The 27,135-nt window shown below is 35.0% G+C and overlaps 1 protein-coding gene across 1 annotated transcript in view; it reads right to left on the minus strand.

The window, feature by feature from the left end:
• Nucleotides 1-27,135, minus strand: part of SPATA5 (spermatogenesis associated 5) — a 322,769-nt gene that overhangs the window by 212,018 nt on the left and 83,616 nt on the right. The window contains 1 exon segment of the mRNA NM_001177913.1: nucleotides 7,675-7,801. Coding sequence (NP_001171384.1) covers nucleotides 7,675-7,801 — 127 coding nt within the window.

Below are 27,135 nucleotides of genomic sequence, written 5' to 3' on the forward strand. Positions count from 1 at the left end.
TACTAACTTAAGGTCATCACGACACAGCTTGTAAAGTATTCTAATTAACTTTCAAGGCCAAATATTTACGTAAATGTCGCCAAAATTAGCTTAAATGCAATATCTGACACTAGAACAGTCCTTTTTAATTTTCTTTTCGGTGTTAGCTAAAAACAAAATCTCTGCCTTTTAGCATCAGCACAGGAAATTTACTTTAATTCTTTTGTCACCTTCTCTTCCTATTCCCATTTCCCCAGACAAGACAGGTGGTGAAAACTATGTCTATTCACTTCATAACAGGAAGTTGTTGTTTTTCAAACATCTCTTAAGACTGTTTTGTTTCTAACAGTACATTCAGGGCACATTTTGAACACCATGTTTTGATCAAACATGTGCTGAAACTTTTTTTTTACAGTACTATTAAACAATAAACAAATAATGGGTATATTTTCCAGAAAAAACTATGGAAAATACACTTTTGATACAGTGTATTTGTTTTTATCACCTGAGTAAAAACAAAGTAGTTAATAAAAAATATCATAAATGGATACAGCAGAAATACAAAAAACCATAAGAGAATACTATGAACAACTGTATGGCAACAAGTTTGACAATCTGGAAGAAATGGACAATTTTCTAGAATCTTACAGCCTGCCAAAACTGAATCAAGCAGAAACAGACCAACTGAACAGACCGATCACTAGAAATGAAATTGAAGAGGTCATAAAATCACTCCCTACAAATAAAAGTCCAGGACCAGATGGCTTCACAGGTGAATTCTATCAAACATATAAAGAGGAATTGGTGCCCATCCTCCTTAAACTCTTTCAAAAGGTTGAAGAAGAAGGAATACTCCCAAAGACATTCTATGAGGCCACCATCACCCTCATTCCAAAACTAGACAGAGATACCACCAAAAAAGAAAACTATCGCCCAATATCATTGATGAATATAGATGCAAAAATTCTCAACAAAATCTTAGCCAACCGAATCCAACAACATACCAAAAAAATTATACACCATGACCAGGTTGGGTTCATCCCAGGTTCAAAGGATGGTTCAACATATGCAATCAATCAACGTCATACACCACATTAACAAAAAAAGAGTCAAAAATCATATGATCACCTCAATAGACGCAGAAAAAGCATTTGACAAAGTCCAACATCCATTCATGATCAAGACCCTCGCCAAAGTGGGTATAGAGGGAACATTCCTGAATATAATCAAAGCCATTTATGATAAACCCACAGCAAATATAATCCTCAATGGGGAAAAACTGAAAGCCTTCTCACTCAAATCGGAACAAGACAGGGATGCCCACTCTCACCACTGCTCTTCAACATGTTTTGGAAGTCTTAGCCACAGCAATTAGACAAACAAAAGAAATAAAAGGCATCCATATAGGAAGAGAAGAGATCAAACTGTCACTGTATGCAGATGACATGATACTATACATAGAAAACCCTAAGGACTCAACCCCAAAACTCCTTGAACTCATTAATAAATTCAGCAAAGTGGCAGATATAAGATTAACATTCAGAAGTCAGTTGCATTTCTGTATACCAGCAATGAAACACTAGAAAAGGAATACAAAAATACGATACCTTTTAAAATTGTACCTCACAAAATCAAATACCTCGGAATACACTGACCAAGAGGTAAAGGACCTATATGCTGAGAACTATAAAACTTAATCAAAGATATCAAAGAAGATGTAAAGAAATGGAAAGATATTCCATGTTCCTGGATTGGAAAATCAATATTGTGAAAATGGCCATACTACCCAAAGCAATCTACAGATTCAATGCAATCCCTATCAAATTACCCAGACATTTTCACAGAACTAGAACAAACAATCCAAACATTTTATGGAACCACAAAAGACCCAGAATCACCAAAGCAATCCTGAGAAACAAAAACCAAGCAGGAGGCATAACTCTCCCAGACTTCAAGAAATACTACAAAGCCACAGTCATCAAAACAGTGTGGTATGGTATCAAAACAGACAGACAGACCAATGGAACAGAATAGAGAACCCAGAAATAAACCCTGACACCTATGGTCAATTAATCTTTGACAAGGGAGGCAAGAACATAAAATGGGAAAAGAAAGTCTATTCAGCAAGCATTGCTGGGAAACCTGGACAGCTGCATGCAAAGCAATGAAACTAGAACACACCCTCACACCATGCACAAAAATAAACTCCAAATGGCTGAAAGACTTAAATATACGACAGGACACCATCAAACTCCTAGAAGAAAACATAGGCAAAACACTCTCTGACATCAACATCATGAATATTTTCTCAGGTCAGTCCCCAAAGCAATAGAAATTAGAGCAAAAATAAACCCATGGGCCTCATCAAACTGAAAAGCTTTTGCACAGCAAAGGAAACCAAAAAGAAAACAAAAAGACAACTCACAGAATGGGAGAAAATAGTTTCAAATGATGCAACCGACAAGGGCTTATCTCTAGAATATATAAGCAACTTATACAACTCAACAGCAAAAAACCAATCAATCAATGGAAAAATGGGCAAAAGACCTGAATAGACATTTCTCCAAAGAAGATATACAGATGGCCAACAAACACATGAAAAAATGCTCAACATGCTGATTATAAGAGAAATGCAAATCAAAACTACCATGAGATACACCTCACACCAGTCAGAATGGCCATCATTAATAAATCGACAAATAACAAGTGCTGGAGGGGCTGTGGAGAAAAGGGAACCCTCCTGCACTCCTGGTGGGAATGTAAACTGGTACAGCCACTATGGAGAACAGTTTGGAGATACCTTAGAAATCTATACATAGAACTTCCATATGACCCTGCAATCCCACTCTTGGGCATCTATCCGGACAAAGCTCTACTTAAAAGAGACACATGCACCGCATGTTACTGCAGCACTATTCACAATAGCCAGGACATGGAAACAATCCAAATGTCCATCGACAGATGATTGGATTCGGAAGAGGTGGTATATATGCACAATGGAATACTACTCAGCCATAAAAAAGGATGACATAATGCCATTTGCAGCAACATGGATGGAACTAGAGAATCTCATACTGAGTGAAATGAGCCAGAAAGACAAAGACAAATACCATATGATATCACTTATAACTGGAATCTAATATCCAGCACAAATGAACATCTCCTCAGAAAAGAAAATCATGGACTTGGAGAAGAGACTTGCGGCTGCCTGATGGGAGGGGGAGGGAGTGGGAGGGATCGGGAGCTTGGGCTTATCAGACACAACTTAGAATAGATTTACAAGGAGATCCTGCTGAATAGCATTGAGAACTATGTCTAGATACTCATGTTGCAACAGAAGAAAGGGTGGGGGAAAAACTGTAATTGTAATGTATACATGTAAGGATAACCTGACCCCCTTGCTGTACAGTGGGAAAAAAAAAAAGAAAAAAAATATCATATTACACATGAATATGGAATTCTACCTGAAATGGCAAACAAAATATTTTTTATAAAAATCACTGATTATTTAGGGTTTTTTTTTTTTTTTTGCACAACTAGAGAACATATGCAGAACAGTAAGACCATGGTTCTGATAGGCTTACAAGTTTCCTTGGTCCTCATCCTGCTGTAGCAAAGCATTGGAACACTGGATGTTTTACAAATTTATTAAAGCAAAAGTACATTTTCAGAGAGAGAGAGAATTCATGTGCATGGAGGTTAAAAGACGCGGGCCTGACTCACTCTTCAAGCCTTTATTCCCCACAATGTAGACCTGAGTGGAGATCCAATTTCTCCTTCTCCTGCCTCAGCTCCCTATGTCATGCATAAGGGCTGAGTGTTGCCTGATCTCTGTATGGGGTATATTTGATCTTCTAACTGGTCTTGGGTAGGACACCTTATTTGCATGGGGAACAGGTCATATAGAGGCAGGGTGAGGAATGGGCAACATTCCTTCTCTAGCTGGGACTGAGCAGTCCAGGCTGGTCAAAGTGGGGGAAGGGGCATTACAATGAGACATGACCAGAGGCTTTGGATTTAATCTCCATGAAGGGGACTTGAAGCCTATAATTGTTCTTATTAAAATTTAAAGTTGTACTTGAAAGCATAGCATATCATTTGATGATCTTGAAACCATTGTTATACCACTTAAAAATACTTTTTTCCATTTACCAATTTTATATTTTGCTGCTGGTCATAATTTTACTATATTTCATCTACTGCAAATTAAACATTATAAATTTTGAAAAATGTGTATAGTAAATTAAAGACTTTTAGCTGCTTCTGGCCTAGTGAAAATTAAATCTTTGTATCTAATTACAATAGCTTAATCTAAATATGCTCATCCAAGATTAGTTGGTTAAAAAAAGTGGGATGTCTAATTTTGTAAAAATCAAAGTATATATTTAAGCATGTGTGCGTATATATATGATATATACATACACACAAACATACAAGCATACATATAAATACACATATATACATGTGTGTGTTTGTATATGTTTGCACTTCTCTCGAACCTGCTTAAGGCAAAGATTAATTAATCAAAAGGTACTGCCAGTGTGTAGATTGGTATTTAAAATACTTATTTTGGACACTTAGGTGATTTCAGAACAAAGGTATTAAAGGTAACATTTTATAAAGGATCGAAAATATGACTAGAATTTTATCAAGAAATTTTCCAAACTTTAATTTTTCAAACTCTGTGATGTTGAAGACTGTCACTTATAAGTTGCCATTAATGAAACAGAGCATCTGCCTAAGGCAAATATTATTAGCAGGCAAGAAACACATTTAAAAAATGCAAAAAATAAGAAATGCAAAAAAGAACCCACTTCCAACCCTTCAATCTCCTATCTTTGGAGACAAGTTTTGCCCAAAATCTGGTTAAGCATTTTCTAGAAGGGAGCCAAGATATTCAGACTAAAATACCCTAAAGAGGATGGAAGTCATCTGCCATTATCTTTGGAGTTCTAAGATTTATTCTAAGATGAGGTTGAAAAAGCCTAAAACCTTAGAGTAGCCCAAGAATAATTTATAATCTCTAGGTTTATCTTTAACATTTCTTGAGGTCCTTCGTACCAGGGTAGGTAAAAACTAGGATAAATTTCACCTTAGTGCAAAACACAACAGTTGGGATTCAATCTAGGTTTTATAGAGGGAAAAAGTAAGCATTAGAGATTATAAATTAATGAATATATTAAATAGTAGGCTCACAAACTGTTAAACACATAAAGAATGTGAAAAAATGAATTCTTTAATAAAGGAGTTTCAATTCACGCATCCTTTTCTATTTTAAGGGAGATTATATGTATAATTTGAAGGAAGACATATCTGGACAAGGCAAAGCAGAGAAATGCTTTGAGAAAAGATGGTCTCCAAAGAAAAGGACATTTCAAAGGAACATCTTTGTAATCATATGACAGGCAAAGTTAAGTTGCTCTCTGAGGAAGTTAGAAGTTATTCTTAGTGCCCAAAAGAGGACTCATGCAGGGGTTGGGAAAGAAGCTGAAGAGCACTGTGGTAAAAAGAATTCTTGCTCAGCCACAAGATGCTGGTTCTCTGCCAGACACATACCTTCTTCCAGTTAATCAAATGCTAGATGAGATGCTATTGTGAAGGGCTTCTACAAATTTAATTAACGTCCTGAACCAATTAACTTGAAAGTGAGACTTTCCTTGGTAGGCCTAATTTGATCAAGTAAGATGTTAAAAGAAACCAGGCTTTTTCTGGCAATAGAAATTTAAAGTGTAAGGTGAATAAAATATGATGCATCACCTCCACTGCTATCTTTGAAGACAGAAGGGTAATCAGGGTCTCTAAGAGCTGAGATTGGCTCCCAGCTGAGAGCCAGTAAGGAAACTTAGCCCTTAGGTCTACAGTCACAAAAAGTCAATTCTACCACAACAACATGAGCTTAAAAGAGGAATACCATTTCCTGATGAGAGCACCGTCAGCCAACACTTTGTAGAGCCCTGAACTGAAAATTCCATCAGATCACGTCCAGATTTTGACTTACTACAGCAACACTAAAAAAATGAGTATTGCTTGAAGCTGTTAAAATTGAAGTAATCTGTTACACAGCAAGACAAAAGAGGCTAAATCATATAGTCTGAAGAACCCAAAGAAGTTTATAGTAAGCCCAAAGCCTACTTCAAGAAATATATTTAATATCAAAGACATATAATATGAAGAAACCAAAGAAGCCACTATTAGATTAGACATTGTAGAGAAAGAAATAGAAGAAATTTTAGCACTTAATAGCCATGGGGTAACCAGGAGACAAATGTTACAAAAATAAAATATATTCTTGGAGTTCCCATAGTGGCGCAGTGGAAACAAATCCAACTAGGAACCACGAGGTTGTGGGTTCAATCCCTGGCCTCGCTCAGTGGGTTAAGATCCGGCGTTGCCGTGAGCTATGGTATAGATTGCAGACACGGCTCGGATCCCGAGTTGCTGTGGCTGTGACATAGGCTGGCAGCTACAGCTCTGATCTGACCCCTAGCCTGGGAACCTCCATGCGCTACAGGTAAGGCCCTAAAATGACAAAAAAAAAAAAAAAAAGTATTCTTACCAGGAGAAAAAGGATTCTTCTGGATTCAGTGAAACCAAAAGGTGGGATTAGGTAACATTTAAGGTCTCCTTCAGCACTTTTTATAACTCTTGTTAAGGTATAGTCGTATCTTTTTACAGACGTAAGACGTGTCTGGGCACCAACCAGTTCCTATAAGTGCTCATAACTCACCTAGCTTCTTATGAAACACTGCATCAGAAAGGGAACAGTTTAATTTATTAAGGTTCAAAGCTTTCTTACCTACATTCAACCAAGGGATTTTATCACATAGCAAAATAACTAAGTGAACAAAAACAAGGCTTTCTTCCCACATAAAAGCTCCTTTCAAATCTTCAGAAAGATAACTTTTTAAAAAATCCCATTTTTAAAGGTGAAAATTTGTGTATACATGCATAGGGAGGGAAGAGATCATAAGGCCATGAACATGAGGCAGTAACATTAACAAAAAAAGAGAAACTGGCTTATGCTGCAGGGGTAAATTTTTACTCTCCATTTAGATTCTTATTTAAAAAAATACGTATTAAGTATAAATTAGGCATTTAAACTTAGTGAACTCCTTTATTAAACTACAATCTAGGGAAAGATAGTGGTAGCAATACCTTGAAAGTGCTAATTTTGTACTATAAAGTTTAATTTAAAGCTACAGCCTAAGTAACTCTTAAGAGAAATAAAATCCATTGTCATTTTTATTCTACTTATTCTGAAAGCAACTACTAGGCCAAGAATGCTAGAAATTGTTGATAATAACTTGAGTCTGACTACTTGTAAATAGCCAGAAGTTTATCTTAATATGAATTAAAAAGTTTAAAATTTCTCAAAATAAATCAGATAAAAAAAGAATTTCAGAACTTCACTTCTATAGGGATATATACTGGGAGTTGGATGCAACATTGGGGGAGGGGAAACTCAAGGGCTCACAAAATAGTTTCATTAATACCAAACTGTAAGTAATAAAAACAGAAATAAAAGCTTTACTCTGTTCTCTTCATTTCCTTTGATTTAAGATCTTTTCAGTATCCTCTAAATGATAAACTAATTAGAAAGTAATTTGATAGAAAACATTTTAAAAAACAAAATCTCCAAATAATCAAATGATCCAGTTCTTAATTTTACAAAGCCCATACTGCCTTCTTTCTTACCTTGTCTATCCTATCTGGGCGGTTAGTAGCTGCCAAAATTGTCACATCCTTTAACTGTTCAATGCCATCCATTTCCGTCAAGAGCTGAGCCAAAACACGATCGGCTACATTCCCAGCACCTGAAGAACTGAGTATTAAAAATACCATTTTAAAAATCTGTTTACTTATAACCCTAATATTATTTTTCAAAGACTATATATGCTATAACAGGAAACACTATGCCTTTTTCAAAATATAAGATATATGCTTCAGAATTTAGAACTATTTCCAAATAATTTCTTTTCCTCCATCATAAACCATGATTATTCTTTTTCTTTTTCTTTTTTTTTTTTGCTTTTTAGGGCCACTCCTGTGGCATATGGAGGTTCCCAGGTTAGGGGTCGAATTGGAGCTGTAGTTGCTGGCCTACGCCACCACCACAGCAACGCCAGATCCTTAACCCAGTGAGTGAGGCCAGGCAATCTCATGGTTCCTAGTCAGATTCATTTCTGCTGAGCCACAATGGGAACTCCTTAAACTATGACTATTTTCTAATAACAAAGTGCTCAGTGAGTTTGAAATATAAAAAGATTTGGAAAGTAAGATAATAAGATTATTTTCAAAAGTTAATCAAATACTATCAAGTAATTATTTAACTTAATATTTACATTTTACAAAGCAAATATATTGACAGGAATTGGGAATAAAAAAACTGAATAAGATACAAACTCATCCTCACATGAAACTAAGAACCCACGTGATAGAAAACTCCTTATACATTTATAACAAATGGGATATTTCTGATTATCTTGATATTTTAAAATATTAAGAATATTTTTAAAACACATCAGCCTGTAGGAAATCACTACAATACCCATGTCTGGAGAAATAAGAAAAAAAAAAAAAAAAACCTCATTTTATTTTGTTCCTTTTGTTCATGTAACAGGTCAATTACAAAGCTACCCCTGAACAAACTATACCTTAATTTAATCTCATTTCCTTTGATCACACACATACAAAAAATTGCTGAATATCAATTTATAAGAAGCAAACCCAGTAAGTCTTACTAGTTAACAAAATCCTGATGTTACACATTTAAGGACCCACAATAACAATTACCATTAGCACTAACTGGATTTACTAAGACTTATTCAGAATTGAGAAATATATAATAAACACCTGGATGGACAATTATAAAGTGAAACAGCATTGTAAGTGTATTAAATATATAAATTCAATCAGTTGCAGTTGAGTGTTGGGGAAAAGGGAAAGAGAATAGAAGAGACACACCCCGTAACTTTGTCTTAGCATCCAAGACAGCAAGTACAGCTTAGGATAATTATCATGTAATATATTTAATAGTAAGGTAATCAGGATCTCTAAAGAAAAGAATTTAGACCTCAGTGACTTAGTTAATTCACATTAATCAAACACAAATGAGTTTGTTATACAAACCATACTATCAATTAATTAAATTAAATTAAGTGGTTTGTCCTTCCAGGTTGTTATATCAATCACATTGTCAATTTACTAAATTAAATGGTCTTTCCCAATGTCAAAAAAGCTTAGGACCAAGGAATACCTGGAAAGCCACTGAGATTTGTTTTGTTTAGCACTAATTCCTCAAATAACTAATAGGGAAATGCATAAATTTGCTGATCTGAATCTATCTAAGAATAAACTTTGAACATTTTGGATAAATGGATTACATATTCTTCAAAAAATCCTCCATAATATAACTATTCCAAACGAGAGTTTAGCTGTTACATAGGGACATTGCTAGCAAAAACTCTAAAGGCTCTTTCAAGGTGACTACAAGCATACAAATATTTATGGATGGAAACAGATTACATTCAAGGCCTTTAATTGTATTTACTTAACTAATTAGTGGTGATCCTACACTACAAGGTGCTAATAAGGAAGGTCATATGAACAGGTCTTGGGAAAATCAAGGTGGTTTGTCCAGGTGAGATAGTTTTTAACCTAAAACCTGAAAAATGCATGCGGACCAGACAAAGATGGGGAGAGAATACAGAACAATGAAACTGGAAAACAGTTCAGAACAGCATAGCATAACAGCAAAGTAGAAATGTAAGAGACTGGCAGGGAAAGATAAACCAAGGCTGGGTAACAAAGGCTTTATTATCCAAATAACGGAGTATGAATTTTATCCTAAAGTTAATGGGAAGTTTTGAGTACAGACATGACAAAGTCAGATTTATCTTCTTGAGGACCGCAATGGCCAAAAATATGGAGAATAGATTACAAAAAGGCAAGACTGGTCCATTTTCCAGTCCAGAATCTTAGAAGTCTTTACTCCTCCTAACAATAAGAAAAAGCTCTATAAACTGAAAAATTAACAGTTTTTCTTATATCCCACAGAGATGTGAGATCACAGGTACCCTAATCCATTCAGGCTGCTATAACATAATATCACAGACCAGGTGGTATTTTAAATAACAGATATTCATTTCTCACAGCCTGGAGGCTGAGAAGTCCAAGATCAAAGGGGTTGCATGGTTAGGTGAGGACTGTTCTGGATGGTAACTAACACCTTCTCACTTGTGTATTCACAAGATAAAAGGGGGCCAGCAAGCTCTCCAGGACTGGGGCCTCTTTTATAAAATAAGACACAAATCCCAGTCATGAGGGCTCTGTTCTCATGAACTAAGCACCTCCCAAAGGCTCTACCTCTTAGGATTTCAACACATGAATTCTGGAAGTAAACAAACATTCTAGACCAAAACAATAGCCAAATCACCATCACCAAAACTGAAGAGACAGATAGGCTGGATACAGAAAAAAACAGTAAACAAAAATCTCCACAGGAAGCAGTGCTGGAGTAGTAAAGCCTGAAATGTAACTGATGAATTGCTGGAGGCCCAGTGTAGACAAGTCTGAGAGCTAAATACTCCAGGAAGACCCAATCATATGGAAACTCTTACATTTTTGTGTTTTACCTTCAGAAGCTACACTAGGCTCTCAAGAGAAGTTCTCAGGAAAACCTCTTCATACTTCTGGTGGGTGGGTGGGGGTCATAAGAAGCCATTTTGAAATGTGTTAGGACATTCTGTACTTCTCAACAAATCCTGCTTCCAAGAGAAACTGTTTTACCAGAGCCTATATTAGGATTTTATCAGAGCCCAACTAAGCTAGAGGAAGGGAAAAACCCTTGCCAGCCCTATTCTAAGGGAAGGGGGAGTTATTGAAATCCAATGAAGTTCACAGTCCAGCAACACAGACTCATTAGAATTCTGCAACATAATCACAGGACGGTATGAACATTTCCCTACCTCACTTATACTACATTACTAAAGGCCAACTTGGCACAGTTCCTTTTATACAGTACATCATGTCTATCAAGAAAAAACTACAAGGCATACTATGAGGTAAACAAACACAGTTGGAACAAACTGAGCAAACATCAGAACCAGAGAACCAGCAGGAATGCTGGAATTATCAGACCAGTAATTTGTTAAAACTATGACGAATATGCTAAGAGCTCTAGTGGCCAAAGCAGACAACATGCAAGAAAGGGGCAACATAAGCAGAGAAATGGAAATTCTAAGACGAAGAAAAAAAAAATGCTAGGTATAAAACAACTGTGACAGAAATAAAGAATGCCTTTACTGGACTCATCAGGAGAACAGACATGGCTGAGGAAAGAATCTCTGAGTCTGTCAACAGAAACATCCAAAATCCAAACGCCAAGAAAAAAAAAAAAAAAAAAAAAAGGCTGAAGAAAACAGAAAAGAAAAAAATAGAAAAGAATATCCAAGAACAATGGACAACAAAATATTTAACATATGTATAACTGAAATACCAAAAGGAGAAGAGAGAATGGAATAGAAAACTATTCGAAGCAACAATGACTTAGAATTTACCAAAATTAATGTCTGACACCAAGATCCAAAAAGTCCAGAAAACGTCAAGTAGGAAAAATGCCAAAAAGCTATACCTAGGCAAATCATAATATTCAAACTATAGAAAAATCAAAGATAAAAAAGCTTGAAAGAAGCTGGAGGACAAAAACACTTAACTTTAGAGATGCAAAGATAAGAATTACATTGAATATAATGACTCCTCAGAAACCATGTAAGCAAGGAGAGTTGATGAACCCCCATAGGAGGGTTATACTACCAAGCACTGGAAAGAGCTATACATACACCAAAAAATATTAACCTAACTACACTACTAGATAATGGTAAAATTCTAATTTTTTGCCCTACCTTGAGGAGTGAGGAGTCTGGGCAACATTAAATAGCTTCAAGTGAACGGTCTACTTTCATCAAAAGAAAAGGTCCTGGGCTCATTCCACATCTAATCTTACGTATGCTATTGCTTACTCTGCCTATCCCTAATAGGAACTATACTCAAATAATGTCAGAACTCATCTGTAGCTATGTCCTGTACACCCTCCCTTCTTTCTCCAATGAATCAATAAGATGCTAGACATCTTACTGGTGAGTATGAATGTAATCACTAAACTTGTTGAGAAGTGACAAAACAGCTACTAGGTTTTGTTTCAGATTAGTCAAAGGTCATTGTGGTATGGTGAGATAAGGATAAGAGGAAAAACAGGGGGATAATTTTATTAGGAAGTGCAATAATTCATCCAATTCAAGTCATTTATTCAATAAACATTAACTGCCTAGCAAACCAGGCGGAGCTTTAGGAAAAATGAAAAGATTAAGATGGCAGTCCCTACTCCCTCAAGGGCCTTGGAGCCTAGTAATGAGACAGAAAACTCCACATTCACTTGCTTTTCCAAAATAAATAAAGCACAGAACAGTTCCTCAAAGACTGATTTAAGAATACTAGATTACATTTGCTTTTAGTTTAAATAAAGAATTTGGATAGAATAAACTAAACTAAATAAAACTAGATTAAGATGACAGAGTCACACCATTAGTAATGAAGAAGTGGCTCTAACTTATAACCATGAATGATTATACCATATAGATATAATCTACATATATATGTATAATTGATATCATATTTGAATCTTTTATAGAAAAGATGGCAATCTCATTATTATCAAAATTAGATTTAGCCAGGGCTAGTAATGAATCTGAGGACCATTCAATATAGATCTTAAGAGGTAATACTTGAAAGAAAAATTGAACAATGATGTTAGAGGCCAAGAAAATGAGTTATTTTAATAAACAATATAGACTTATTATTATTAAAAATCTATACATTGGCTTTAAGTTTTCAAATTTTATATATATATTTTTTATTTTTTTGCTATTTCTTGGGCCGCTCCCGCGGCATATGGAGGTTCCCAGGTTAGGGGTCCAATCGGAGCTGTAGCCTCTGGCCTAGGCCAGAGCCACAGCAACTCGGGATCCGAGCCGCGTCTGCAACCTACACCACAGCTCACGGCAACGCCAGATCGTTAACCCACTGAGCAACGGCAGGGACCGAACCCGCAACCTCATGGTTCCTAGTCGGATTCGTTAACCACTGCGCCACGACGGGAACTCCTCACATTTTATAAAGTAAAAAATTAGAATACATTTAAAGGCATTCCAAATTTATGTAATTTTTTTTTTTTTTTTTCATTTCCCTGTGGCCTATGGAGTTCCTGAGCCAGGGATCAGGTCCAAGCTGCACCTGCAACAATGCTGGATCCTTTAATACACTGTGCTGGGTCCTGGTGCTGTAGCTATGCTGCTGATCCTGTTGTGCCACAGCACGAACCCCAAATTTATGTAAATTTTCCTCTAATTTAACTAAAATTTCAGTATCTCATAACCGTGTATTAATGTTTTGAACATAAATTATTACACAAAATAACAGATTTAAAGATGAAAGAATCCCACATATAAACTTTATTACAAGCACTTTTTACATGAGAGTTTATCGGGGGGGGGATCCCAAAACTATATAACTGTTTTTCATTTTGAATCTATTTTAAGTCACAGGTAAGGAAAAAAACATTTTTAAGGGGTTTTTTAAATGCTATTCTCAGATTGCGAAAGCTCACTAACACACCATAACTTTCTATTAACATAAACTAATCTAAAATTAATTTAAGAATGGGTAAAACATCTCTCAAATAGAAAAATCACCATTACCATAATTGCTTTAGACACTGAACCCAACACGAAGCATTAAGTATGGAGTCCACAAAAGAAATGGGACAATTAAGCCTAAAATAACCTGTCATCAACAAAAAGCATTATTGATCTATTTATCTCATCTATAGATAGATATCTATATCCCTGATTCACCTCATTCCTTAAAACTCTACAGCCTACAAATAAAAAGACAAATAGGAAAAGATTTCCCTAGATTATTATTTAGCCTTTATCCCTTCTTCCTTTCAGTCTCCTCTTAAGAAGAGATGCTAGGGAGTTAACATTAAATTAGCATGTAATCTGGAAAAGGATAGGACTGAGACAGCAAAAACAAAAATTCACATGGATTGTAGCCCCTAAAAAAAGAAAGAAAGAAAAAATAAAGAATTTCAGCAGGGATGTGGACTATATATGAAAATACTCTAAACCTAAAAATTATAATAATTAAAATTAAGAATTAAAAATATGAATGTAATATTTGATTAAATACAACAGTACAGAGGATTCTTGAACTGCAAGACAGGTTAGTAAAAAATACCCAGAGTGATGCCCAAAGAGAAATGAGAATGAAAACAATATAAAAGACAAAGAATCCAGAGGAAAGCTTAAGAAACATGTAATTGCAGTCCCATAAGGAGAGAAGTGAGAGAATGAAACAGAATGGCCTTATTCAATTAAAGCACTCTATTCTTAATTTACTGCTAAATCCTCCTTTAGTTTTTAGTTTCATAAAAACTTTCGTAGAAGCAATATCTCAAGAAATGCAATCTAAGAATTTCCAAAAATCATCAAAAGAAATCAAAGATATCAAGAATGAACTCAAGATTCTCAAATGCTGAAGTCAATAAAGTTATTGCTAACTCAATAAGTCTGTGATCAACATTTACATGTAAGGTATACTCCAAAATTTTCTTTGCAAAATTACTTCTACACAGTTGTTAATAGTAAAAAGAGTTACAAGTTGAATATTTCTGAGTCCTAAGTATCATTTTCCCTAATAAGAGAATTACAGATTTATGAGATCATTTGTTTGTATAGATACCAATAACTGTTCACTGAAAAAGTTAATAATACACACAATTGCTCCATGTCCTATTTTGCTTTTTCTTTCTTTACCTGATGTTAACAAGACCAATTTAAACTTATTTTTAAATGAATTACCATGATTAGGAAACTTCTATATTTAGGAAGGAACTAGATTTCCTTGATGAGGAAGTGTGTCTAACCACCTAAAGGCAAATGAATTTGGGACAGGAGAAAACAGTTAAAAGATTTTTTCCCCCCTGTTTTATAGTAAAGTTCAGGAAGAATATGAATACATTTTGAGAAAATAAAAGCCTTTGAAGATGATAACACTATGGGAACAAAATTACATTTCTGGCTCTTTGAAAGACATTTCTTTAAAATAAAAAAAAATTTAATGGAGAGAGTTTTGTATTTTTAAAAAATTTCAGCATGTGGATAAATACTTTAAAAAGTTATCTATGAAAAATAAAATCACATGGCACACTAATTTTGTCAATATTCTGTTTCAAAAAATAAATATCTATTACAAAATATAGCTCGCAAATTATGAAAACACTAAAATTACTAATGCCTTTTCTTATAAGGAAAAAGTAAGAAAGAAAAAGGAGATAGGCCAGGAAGGGTAACTAGAGATATTTTTAGTTAAAAAAAAAATAGTCTATGGGATTTCCCTTCATGACTCAGTGGTTAAACGAACCCGACTAGGATCCACGAGGATGTGGGTTCAATCCCTGGCCTTGCTCAGTGCGTTAAGGATCTGGCATTGCAGTAAGCTGTGGTGTAGGTCGCAGGCACAGCTTGGATCCAGCATTGCTGTGGCTGTGGCATAGGCTGACAGCTGTAGCTCCAATTTGACCCCTAGCCTGGGAATCTCCATATGCCAGGGGTGCAGCCCTAAAATAGCAAAAAAAAAAAAAAAAGTGTAGGAACTCATATTTTAAATAATTAAAAACATTTGAACATAAACCTTTTATATAACTCCAAATAAAATCTGTTGAAATTATGGTAATAAATTTATCTACAGAAAACACCTCTGTCTATCAGAAAGAAGTTGGTTCTTTCACTTAAAAAATTCATTATTTTTGGTGCAGCAGAAATCAATCTAACAAGGAACCACGGGGTTGTGGGTTCCATCCCTGGCCTCATTCACTGGGTTAAGGATCCCGTGTTGCCATGAGCTGTGGTGTAGGTTACAGATACAGCTTGGATCCTGCATTGCTGTAGCTGTGGTGTAAGCTGGCAGCTGGAGCTCCGATTTGACCTCTAGCCTGGGAACCTCTATATGTTGCAGATGTGGCACTAAAAAAAAAAAAAAAAGAAAAAAGAAAAGAAAGAAAATTCATTGTCTTTAATAAATCATTTCTAATACCACCAAACTCTTAAACTGAAGATTATTTTTTTTTAATTCTAGAAAAAGGCAGAATTGTACATTCTACATATTACATATTTCCTAAATAACATTCTGTGTGCTTAAAACTCCAGCTGTGTTATTCATATACAATACCATCTAGATAATTAAATTGAGTCTATGATCAACATCAGAAATTTCTTAGATTGTTCACCTTGTTGAGCTACTTAAAAATAATCTCAACAAGGTCTTTTCTGATTCCCATAAATAAAATCAACCTCCCCCCCATTTATGATAAACCATTTGTTTGGAGCATTATTAAACCTTAGTATATATTCTGTTTACATAAGGTAGTTTATCTGTACCTTACCTATAGCCTCAAGGAAATGGAAAATTCTAATCTCTCACAGAATGCTTTGAGGGAAAAACTTTCATAAATAATTATAAAAAAATACCCACTGTCCATAGACTATCCATCTCCCAGACACTGTATTTAACTTACTCTATGCCATGCATCACATGTTTTAATCCATTAGGCCCAATAACAGCACTATGAGGTAGATACTACTTTTATTCTCATTTTTATAGATAAGGAAACTGAAGCAATAGAGAGGCTAACTTGCCCAATATTCCACAACTAGTAAATGGCAGAGGCAGGATTTGAATGTACATCTCCTTGACTCTAGAGTCCACCTTCTAAATAATAATAATAATATAAAGTATTTCATAATACTATAGAGCATAAATAAAGAACTTTGTAAAGCAAAAAACACCAACATGCCAAAGTAAAGTTGAAATTATCTACAATAGCCATCTTTTAAATCAGCACTTGAGTGAAGGTAGAGGGGCAGGTTTTATTTTTTACAGTTCAAACAAAAAACAATTATACTGGAGAAATATATGCCAATTAAGAAATAACCACCAAAAACTCAGAAAATGAAAGCAAAAATGTTCGATGAACATCAAGAATCAATACGCCTTGAATTTCCTAGCTTACCACATGATAAACTATGCTGTCAGATTATGATCGATGTTCAGTTTGAACCTAATAATAAATAATTTTAGATTAACAACATACTCTATAAAAGTAGAAAGACATATTTTATGAGTTATCTTTTCCAGCTGTCCTATAGCTGTGTAAGCTGCATATGCTCTGAATAACTGCAGCTTTATATAAACTGTTAACATAGACAATGACATAAAATTATGTATTTTTCCATTTTGCCATAATTTCCAACAAAAAATTCCAAGCTAACAAAAGCAACACTTACTACACTTGTATAGTTTTGACTCAAAACACAGTGTTAGAGAAACAAGTGATTTTTTTGTCTTTTTGTCTTTTTAGGGCCGCACCCACGGCCTAGGAAGGCTCCCAGGCTAGGGGTCCCAGCCTACACCACAGCCACAGCAACGTCAGATCTGAGCGGCGTCTGTGACTTACACCACAGCTCACAGCAATCCCAGATCTTTAACCCACTGAGTGAGGCCAGGGATTGAACCCACAACCTCATGGTTCCTAGTTGGATTCGTTTCCACTGCACCACGATGGGAACTTCAAGAAACAAGTGATTTTTAAACTCATGGTTCAATTTACACTCTGCCAAAAAAACTTTTTTGAAAGGAATTTTTTCACACTCCTAAACCTCTGCATGCTGTTGTTATGAACATAATCCAACAAATGAAAAATAAGGAAAATTAACCTATGTCAGGTCAAACTGGTTTCTGACAATAAGCCAAACATCAAGGCAGAAAAAATGCTTCTAAACATGTTATCACATTTTCTTAACTGGCAGAGATGTAGTAGTTTAATTATGACACAGAAAAATAAAATTCTATAGTAATTAGAAGGAATGATTTCATTCCAAAAAATGAAAATCATTCCAGTGAAATCTTCACTGATTAGTACTCATTGAGAAGGCTGCTTTGGATTTGAGATTAGAGCTTTGATATTCAGTAAGCTTGGGTTCAAACATCAGCTTTACCACATATTTTTATGTATAATCTTGTGGAAGAGTTACTTAACCTCTGAGCCACAGTTTTCCCAAAAAACATGGAAAGACCCAGACTATCCTCAAAATTACATAAAACATATAAAGGATCGAGCATAATACTTAGCACAAAGGAAATGTCAATACACAGTAGTTATAAGCATTATCATTATTATAACTATCACCTGGCTCACTGAAGATATCTGCAGCCTTTTACAAGTTATTTTAAACTGAAAAGGTATATCTGGCACATAAACTTTACTGAAATAAAGCACGAATGTGATGTATGATACAAGATTTTCAGAAGCTAGGACAGCACAGGTCAGTAGAAACGTGCAGATTCATGATTCCAGGTCCCTACTGAGCTTTACCTAAAACATGGGACAAAGTATCAAACCTCTTTAAATTTTGTCATGAAAACCACCAACATAATTTTAAGATAAAAACTTCTCCTCTTAAGTCCTTCATAACTATGTGAGCCTAATAAAATACTAAAAGACATTTTCTTTATACAAGATGTATTAGAGGAGATTGCTATACATTGGCAATGAGAGTTCTTTACATTTTAGTTTTAACTACACATGAATAGTCAAATGTAGGTGTTTCCTGGTGGCCTAGTGGGTTAAGGATCTGGCGTTGTCACTGCTGGGGCTCAGGTCACTGTTGTGGCATGAGTTTTATCCCTGACCTGGGAACTTCCAGATGGCCCTGCGCATGGCCATAAAAAATATAATAATAGTTTTGGCTTCTCAGAGTCCTCAAGGAACAATTTATTTTGAATAGCAAAAATTTCCACATAAGGAGATCTTCATACTTATCAGGTATTTTTATACCTTAAAAATGACTTTTTAAAAAAATGGAAAACCTTCTAAAACAGAAAATCCAGAAGATGCTATAAGATTGTGTGCTCAGATGCAGGAAAGCTTGGCTCAAGAAACAGAATGAGAAGGAAATCTCACTTTCTTGGTTTCTTGGATCTGTACCAAAAGAAGTTTACTTCATTGTTTTTTTTTTTTTTTTCTATCCTCTTTTTTGTGTCTTCTAAGTGAACTTTTTAGGAAGGTTGAGGGGATAAGTGGATACTGCTCCAGGATCTTCATTTGCAATGCTCTAAGTGTGGCTACAGACACATAGGATTTGGAACCCAGTGACCTGCATGCTTGCTTACCTAAGACTCAATTTAATTCCCCTATAATAAAATAAATGTGACTGTATGGCCTTCTGGCAGAGGGTAACAATGGTGCTCCTTCTACAAAATTAATTAATATACCAAGAATGTCTACAGTCTTTCAAGATATTTTCTCACTGATCTAATAAATATAATCTTCATTATTGCTGCCATCCTTTGTTATCCTTTGGTATCCTTTGAATACTGTTGCTATCAGCTACATTAAAAACAACATCTATCATTTCTGTACCCTTAGCACAACTGACAAAGTTTTCTGAGTACAGACTCACTTTTAGAGTATGTACAAAAACTAGTTAATATTTTTGAAAAACATATCACGTGGCACTTGAGTAAATCTTGTTGGAGCTCTTCGACAGGTCAGTATATCCCAAAGCTTACAAGTGATTCTTTATAATGAAGATGATGATGCCTCTATGAATGTAATACAGGTGACAAAATTTCAAAAGATGGTCTCAGCGTTTAACTTTTAAAAGAAAATTAGTTCACAAATGCACTGAAACCTGGTGAAACCAGACTCTGCTAAAAACCAGCTGAGTGAACCTAGTATCTAACTTCTCTGAGCCTTCATTCCCTTATTCAAAAACTAAACATCTGGGTGCTTCTTTTCTAGGCACTGTGAAGGACATGTGAAGTAAGAGGATAAAGACGTTATTGTTGCCTTGAAGATTTCATAATTACTGGCATGTATAAAAGAGAAAGTTGAATTATATAATACATATAGATCCTTCGAGTTTTTTAAGATTGTGTGATGGTAATATGGAGCACCTAAGTTATTTAATTCATTATTTTTAATAAAAACATTAGTATTCAGGAGTTCCCGTCATGGCGCAGTGGTTAACGAATCCGACTAGGAACCATGAGGTTGCGGGTTCGATCCCTGCCCTTGCTCAGTGGGTGAACGATCCGGCGTTGCCGTGAGCTGTGGTGTAGGTTGCAGACGCGACTCGGATCCTACGTTGCTGTGGCTCTGGCGTAGGCCGGTGGCTACAGCTCCGACTGGACCCCTAGCCTGGGAACCTCCATATGCCGCGGGAGTGGCCCAAGAAATAGCAACAACAACAACAACAACAACAAAAAAAAAAAAAAAAAAAAAAAACATTAGTATTCAGAAACTTATTAATACCTCTAGTTGAGTGCTTCTTAATGGAAAGAAGAGAAACTCATACTTGTCCAATTTCTCACATGTTATAGAGGAACTGGTGGCTATAATTAATGTTGAAGATTAGGTGAAGGGAATTCTTTGGATTCCCATTAGCCATACTGCCTTTGCCCTTTATTTCCACAGATCATTGAGAGCTTGGTGGAGAATAGCATAGAGAAAATGTTTTATGGACTGAGAAATATTCTTGGCTGACTTTCAAAGTTGCAGTAGAAAACAAAATTCATAAGTGACATCCTCGGAAAGCAAAAACAACTTCAAGAAGAAGTTTAAGAACAAATGTGTGGTCACTAACATAATGAAATGATTTTATAAAACTTTATTATCTGCTAGAGATGGGCAACACAACAATGGAAAAAAAAGTTCAGCTATAGAAAATACTGAAATTAGACTTTCCCAAAAGATTAATTTTCTTTTTCCTTTAGAAGTCAAGCCCCCTTTTCAGAATTATCCCTATTAAAAATTCATAGTGCCAAGGACTGAAGGGAGTTTATGATATCTTAAGACAGGTCAGCAAACTACAGCCACACACTAAATCTGGCCAGCCAACTGTTTTTTATTTGATTACATATTCTCTATGGCTGCTTTTGTACTACAGCAATAGAGATAAATAAATTGTATGGCCCCAAAAGCCAAAAATATTTACTAACTGGCCTGCTGCAGAAAAGACATGCAAACACCTATCTCATATCTCACTACCATGACCATAATTATTATACTGATTATATTTTTCAATAGTAAAAATTTCACAAAATGTATGTATTTCCTTTCACTCCTTCATTAAGATATCATTTCCTATCATTATTTCATATGGTCTCTAAATTACAGACCAATGTCTTATGTATTAAATTTCAATTTTAAAATTCAATTGACACAACAGTGTAAACAGACTACACTTTCATACTTTAAAAAATATATTTAAAAATTCTTTTCTAGTATAATTTTTAAATGTCATAAATAGTTTTGATAGGAATGGAGTAGAATAGTTACCCAGGTAGTTGCAGAAGTCCCAATAGGGAACCATAGACAGAGAGGGAAATCTTGGGAACTTTGGGAGGTCACCGTAAATTAATAATCACTCAAGAAAGCCAACAGAACAAAGCAGTCTTGCTCAACTACAAAACCACAAGTAAAAGAGATATGCCTCAGGTCATTAAGTGAAAGATAAAATGAGGCCTGCATTCAAGTTTAGCAAGACAATCTCCCTTAGGACCAAGGGGAGGAGTTTAAGGAAAATGACATGCCAAAGTACTAAACCCTCTTAACAGAAACCTTGAGATGATTCACAATATTTTAGCATGTTACTGCCCTTTTGCTGATTGAATAAACACCATGACAGTCCTAGTTTGACTTTACAGTGTCAAACACTCTCTTACTGGATAGAAGGAACAGCGAAATGCTGTAAGCCTGACTGAAGAAAGAGCAAGACTTTTCCCACTCCCCACTTCCCCTGGATTATAAAAATGTAGCACACCTAATCTCAGGGCAGTCTCCTTGCCTGTCCACTTGCATCTCTCACAAGTGTCTTATTTATTTATTTAATTATTTACCAACTAGGTAAAGTTTTTTTCTTGATTCATTCTTTAATTTTAAAACAGTATTTTTCTTTAAAAAAATGAATTTTATTACACTTATAGTTATACAAGGATTATCACAACTCAATTTTACATTTCCATCCCAAACCCCCAGCCCATTCTCCCACCCCAAACTGTCTCCTTTGGAAACCTTAAGTTTTTCAAAGTCTGTGAGTCAGTATCTGCTCTGCTAAGCAGTTTACTGTATTCTTTTTTTAGGTTCCACATATAAGTGATAGCATATGACGTTGTGTCTCACTGTCTAACTTCACTTAGCATGATAATTTCTAGGTCCATCTATGCTGCTGCAAATGCCATTATTTATTCCTTTTATGGCTGAGTAATATTCCATTTTGTATATGTACCACTACTTTATCCACTCCTCTGTCAATGGACATTTAGGTTGCTTCCATGTCTTGGCTATTACACATAACAATGCAATGAAAACTGGAGTACATGTACCTTTTCAAGTCATGCTTTGCTCTGGATAGATGCCAAGGAGTGAGATTGCTGGATCAAATGGTAATTCTATTTTCAGTTTTTTGAGGAATCTCCATACTATCTTCCATAGTGGTTGCACCAATTTACATCCCACCAATAGTGTAATAGGGTTCCCTTTTCTCCATACCCTCTCCAGAATTTATTGGTTGTAGACTTTTCAATGATGGCCTTCTGGCTGGTGTAAGGTGGTACGTCATAGTGGATTTGATTTACATTTCTCTTCTTTGGACAATTGTCTATTTAGATCTTCTGCCCATTTTTGGATGGGTTGGTTTGTTTTCTTGGTACTGAGGTGCAAGAGGTGTTTATATATTTTGGAGATGCCCTTGTCAGTCACTTCATTTGCAAATATTTTCTCCCAGTCTGTGGTTGTCTTTTTGTTTTGTTTAGGGTTTCCTTTGCTGTGCAAAAACTTTTAACTTTAATTAGGCCCCATTTGTTTATTTTTGTTTTTATTGTCATTACTCTAGGAGGGGGATCTGAGAAGACAGTGCTGTGGTTTATGTCAGAGAGTGTTCCAATGTTTTCCTCTAAGAGTTTTATAGTATCCAGTCTTATATTTAGGACTTTAATCCATTTTTAGTTTATTTTTGTGTATGGTGTTAAGAAGTGTTCTAACTCCATTCTTTTACATGCAGTTGTCCAGTTTTGCCTATCACTTTGTCTCTCACTGAATTCCTTCTGTGCTGAGGCACAAAGAACTTAAACCTCATTATGTCCAAACACCAGGTGAGTGACTCTAATTTAAAAACCGTGGGTTCAAGTCCCAATCTGGGTTCTGGTTAGGTTCAAGTCTTAAGTGCTGTCAGTTTCAGTTTCAAATGACAGACATCTGAATTTGTTTCTTAAAATCTACCTTCCACATCCCCATAGTCAATATTCACGCCTGGAAGAGACCTAAAAAAGGCTAGCCAAACATACATTAATCTGAACACAAGCATTACTTATGATAATTTTCCAGTGCATGTAAAATGCAATCTTTCATTTTAAAAGCAAGATAGCCACAACAAGAGACCTTTGTGTCCCATAACAACAAAAACCAATTCCCCATTCCTAGTGAAATGCTGCAACAGGCTATCTCTCTAAGCAAAGTCATACTTTAATCCATGCTATAATACTCAGCCACAATGTACAGGCCAAATGCAAAAGAAAAATATTCAGAGAACTCTGCTATACTCTACAAAGCTATTATAATGAAAAATCTGTTACATATTTTCCATTTATTTTGTCCAATTTCCTTCAGCACTTCTGCTTAATATTAAAGTTTTAGCAGTTTAAAAACTATGAGAGAATGAAGGATAAATTAGGAAAAACTGCATACCATGAAAAAGGCACTGAATTTAGCAACTTGAAACACAGATATACAAAATAGTGGTTAATGCAGTTAATAAGTTATTTCTTTAAATTTCTTAAACACAAAAAAATATTCTTTAAATATTTAGATAAATGAGAGTTTTTACCCTGACATGAACATACTTTTTCTATCCCAAATCCTGACAGTCCAAGAGACAGGAGTATAGTTCAGAGAGCACTAAATAGGAAGACACAAGTTCTAGTCTTATCTAGGCCAAAAAAAGTTACATGTGTCTTTTCTTAAATCCTAGGGCCTTCTGAAGAATAAGAAGTTGCACTAGGTGACTTCTAAGAACTTTTCCAGCTATAAAATTTTATGATTTAATAAAATTTTAAAAACCACCATAAAAATCACATTTAAAAAATTCATAACCTCCCTTAAAAAGCGTCATTTAGAGAAATGATGCCTACAAAAATTTATTTTACAGTGCTCAGGGTTATGAATTCACTGAATTTACCTGAAATCTGGATATGCTGCAAAAAACGCTATACCCCATTACTTTAAAACTCAGAGCTCTTTTCAGATGTTACTAAGTTTAGAGTCTTCATTTTCAATGAAAGCTGGCTAAGAACTTCTTACTTTTCCCCCTAATCACTTCAAGTGGAAACCATTCAGGACTATTAAATGCAGAAACAGCTACACAAGAAAATAGTTATTTAATATCACAGATTCTCTAATACCTCACAGATTAGTCAGCTTTTAACTGAGCACTTCATTTTCCATATATTTAATCATCTTTTTTACATTTTAGTCATAAAATAATATTCTAAATATTTTGATGTGATAGCATTAGTTATATAAAACAGACCATTTTCACTGTTTCCCAAACAACGTCTTTCTTCTATTTCTAAAATACAAACATTTTTCGTATCTCAAATTTTTTAAATCAGGATGTCTCAAGAATTGGTAATTTCTCAGCACCATTTCATACTTTAGGGCTGCATTCTTCTTTAGAGATGATGGCATGTAAAATAATGACATAACTTAAAACTAATAGTAACTTAGATTGATGAAATGTCATAGCACCTGTCATCTGGTAGAGTACTTTTTCTAATTTTCTACTTGCTTCAATAACTTCACTAGAATGCAAACTCTGATGGGACTAGACTCATTTCTAACTGTTACTATATTTGTATTTACATGGAAATAATCATTACTATAAGAATATCAATGCAGAAATTATGAGAAACACTAAAATTTTTATAGCCGTTACTAAATGCCAGGTACTACATGAAGCACTTTACATGTACTTAATTCCAACAACCTACAATTTATTACTTCTATTAGCTCCATTTTATAAATAAAACTACAGCTGAAAGAGTTAAGGAAATTGTCTTAGGTTCTATTCTCTGTTTTATCCCTAATGCAGAGCAGAAAGAGCATTCAATAATATTGCTAAACAAGTGAATGAAAGAATGCCTGCAAAGGAGTCTTACAACAGCCCAGTTAGGGTTATTACTAATATAAGTCACAGAGAAAATGTTTAATAAATATGACCTTGAAAGGTTAGTTAATTAACTATTTAGACATGGAATCCTGCAATCGTGGTATGGTAGTCAATAAAAAAAAGTGGGTCAGAGTATCTGCTCTGGAGTGAAAATACCTGAATTCAAATTCTAGCTTTGCTACTTATGATGCACGACGTTGAATAAGGTAGTTATATATCTCTATGCCTAAGTTTTTTCACCTGTTAAAAGAGATGAGCGTAGAACCTACACTTCCTGATGTTGTGGTAAAGATCAGAAGGTAAGCAAAAGGCCATAACCAAGACCACAACAAGGTGAGTGAGATCCAAAATCAGTGACGTTAATTGAAGTTAATGATATAAACAAGATGAGCCTCTGTGACTCTAAGTTTCAGAGGTGTGTTCCTAGTTCCAAACCTCTTCTAGTTCTGCTTGAAGTTTGGCATTACCAGGCAATTGATGTTGGCTGGTGAGGATGATTCAGGACCCAGTCACTAGCTGGAATGTCCTAGACTGACGAAGTTGTTCCAGAATCTTTAGTCTAGTGGTCATTTCCTCAATCAGAGGAGACTAAACCAAGAGAATTCACCCCATATGTCTTTATTTCTGTGGACAGAAATGTTGCCCAGGCAAGACTGACTGATGATTTACTGCCCATTTTGCTCTCTCCTCCCCATTATAATCCTGAGAAAGGTAAAAATTTAAGATGGCTGAGAGGCAGGGCAGAATAATGGAACCAAATGCATAATGTCCTGCTTAGCATTAATGCAGGGGCCTTTTTGTGATTTCCTTTTCCACCTATCAACACTTAAAACAGTTGATGGTATATGATAAGCACTAAAGAATGTTATCCAACATTATTATTATTAGCTCGGTATAATCCAGCTTCTTTCTTAACTCAGTGCCTTACTCCCTACCATATTATCCACTTCCTAAAGAGCTGTGCTACTTTAACAGTCTCTTCATATATATTTCAATGTCCCAAATGTTATAGAGATCAATAAAGATTAAAGCATTTTTTAAAGGGAAACATAACATTTCCTCCAATTCACAATATGAAATAAGACAAAAAAACTTATTAAAATATCCATAATTTTTAAAAAAAATACAGAAGTAAATATCAGGCTTATTTATTTTTCAAGTCCCACAGAAACTCAGTGGGGCAGGGAAGAGGAGAAAATAGAGTAGACACTTTGATAAACATGAAAAATCTCTTTCTGAAAGCACAAATATTTCTATAGCTAAGCAAATAGTATGTTTATTCTCTACAATGTGCAGGTTGCAGTCCTCAGTTTCATGGCTCCTTTGAATAACTTCAAATAGTCAAAATAATTGATTTAACATGCACTGGATAGTAAGGATTAGCATGTATCATAATTCACAGCTCAATCTGTTACACACCTTAAGTGTGCAAGTTAAAATCTTGATAAGAAGAAACAGTCTTCCTAGGCACTGACATTTTGGGACTAGTCATATGAGTGTGAACTGAATTTTATCATAGAAAACAGATAATAACTAAAGAAATGAAAGCAATGAATATTCTACAGGCCAAAATTATATAGAAAATTCCTAGTTTATACAATTTTTAATTTTTTCATGTTTTCTATTTCTTTAACACCACATAAAATTGGTTAGTATTTGGGGAATTTTGTATTTGTGTGTTATCAACAGCTGTTTTTTTTTTCAATTTCTAGAAACTGTGTCCAATTCAAACAGCTGAAGAAAAAAAAATAAATGCGTAAAGCTTTTATTTGTTTTAGTTTTCAGGTAACAGCACAGTAACTAGATAAAGCAA

The sequence above is a fragment of the Sus scrofa genome, chromosome 8 (assembly GCF_000003025.6).
Source record: "Sus scrofa isolate TJ Tabasco breed Duroc chromosome 8, Sscrofa11.1, whole genome shotgun sequence".
In the NCBI taxonomy this organism is placed as follows: Eukaryota; Metazoa; Chordata; class Mammalia; order Artiodactyla; family Suidae; genus Sus; species Sus scrofa.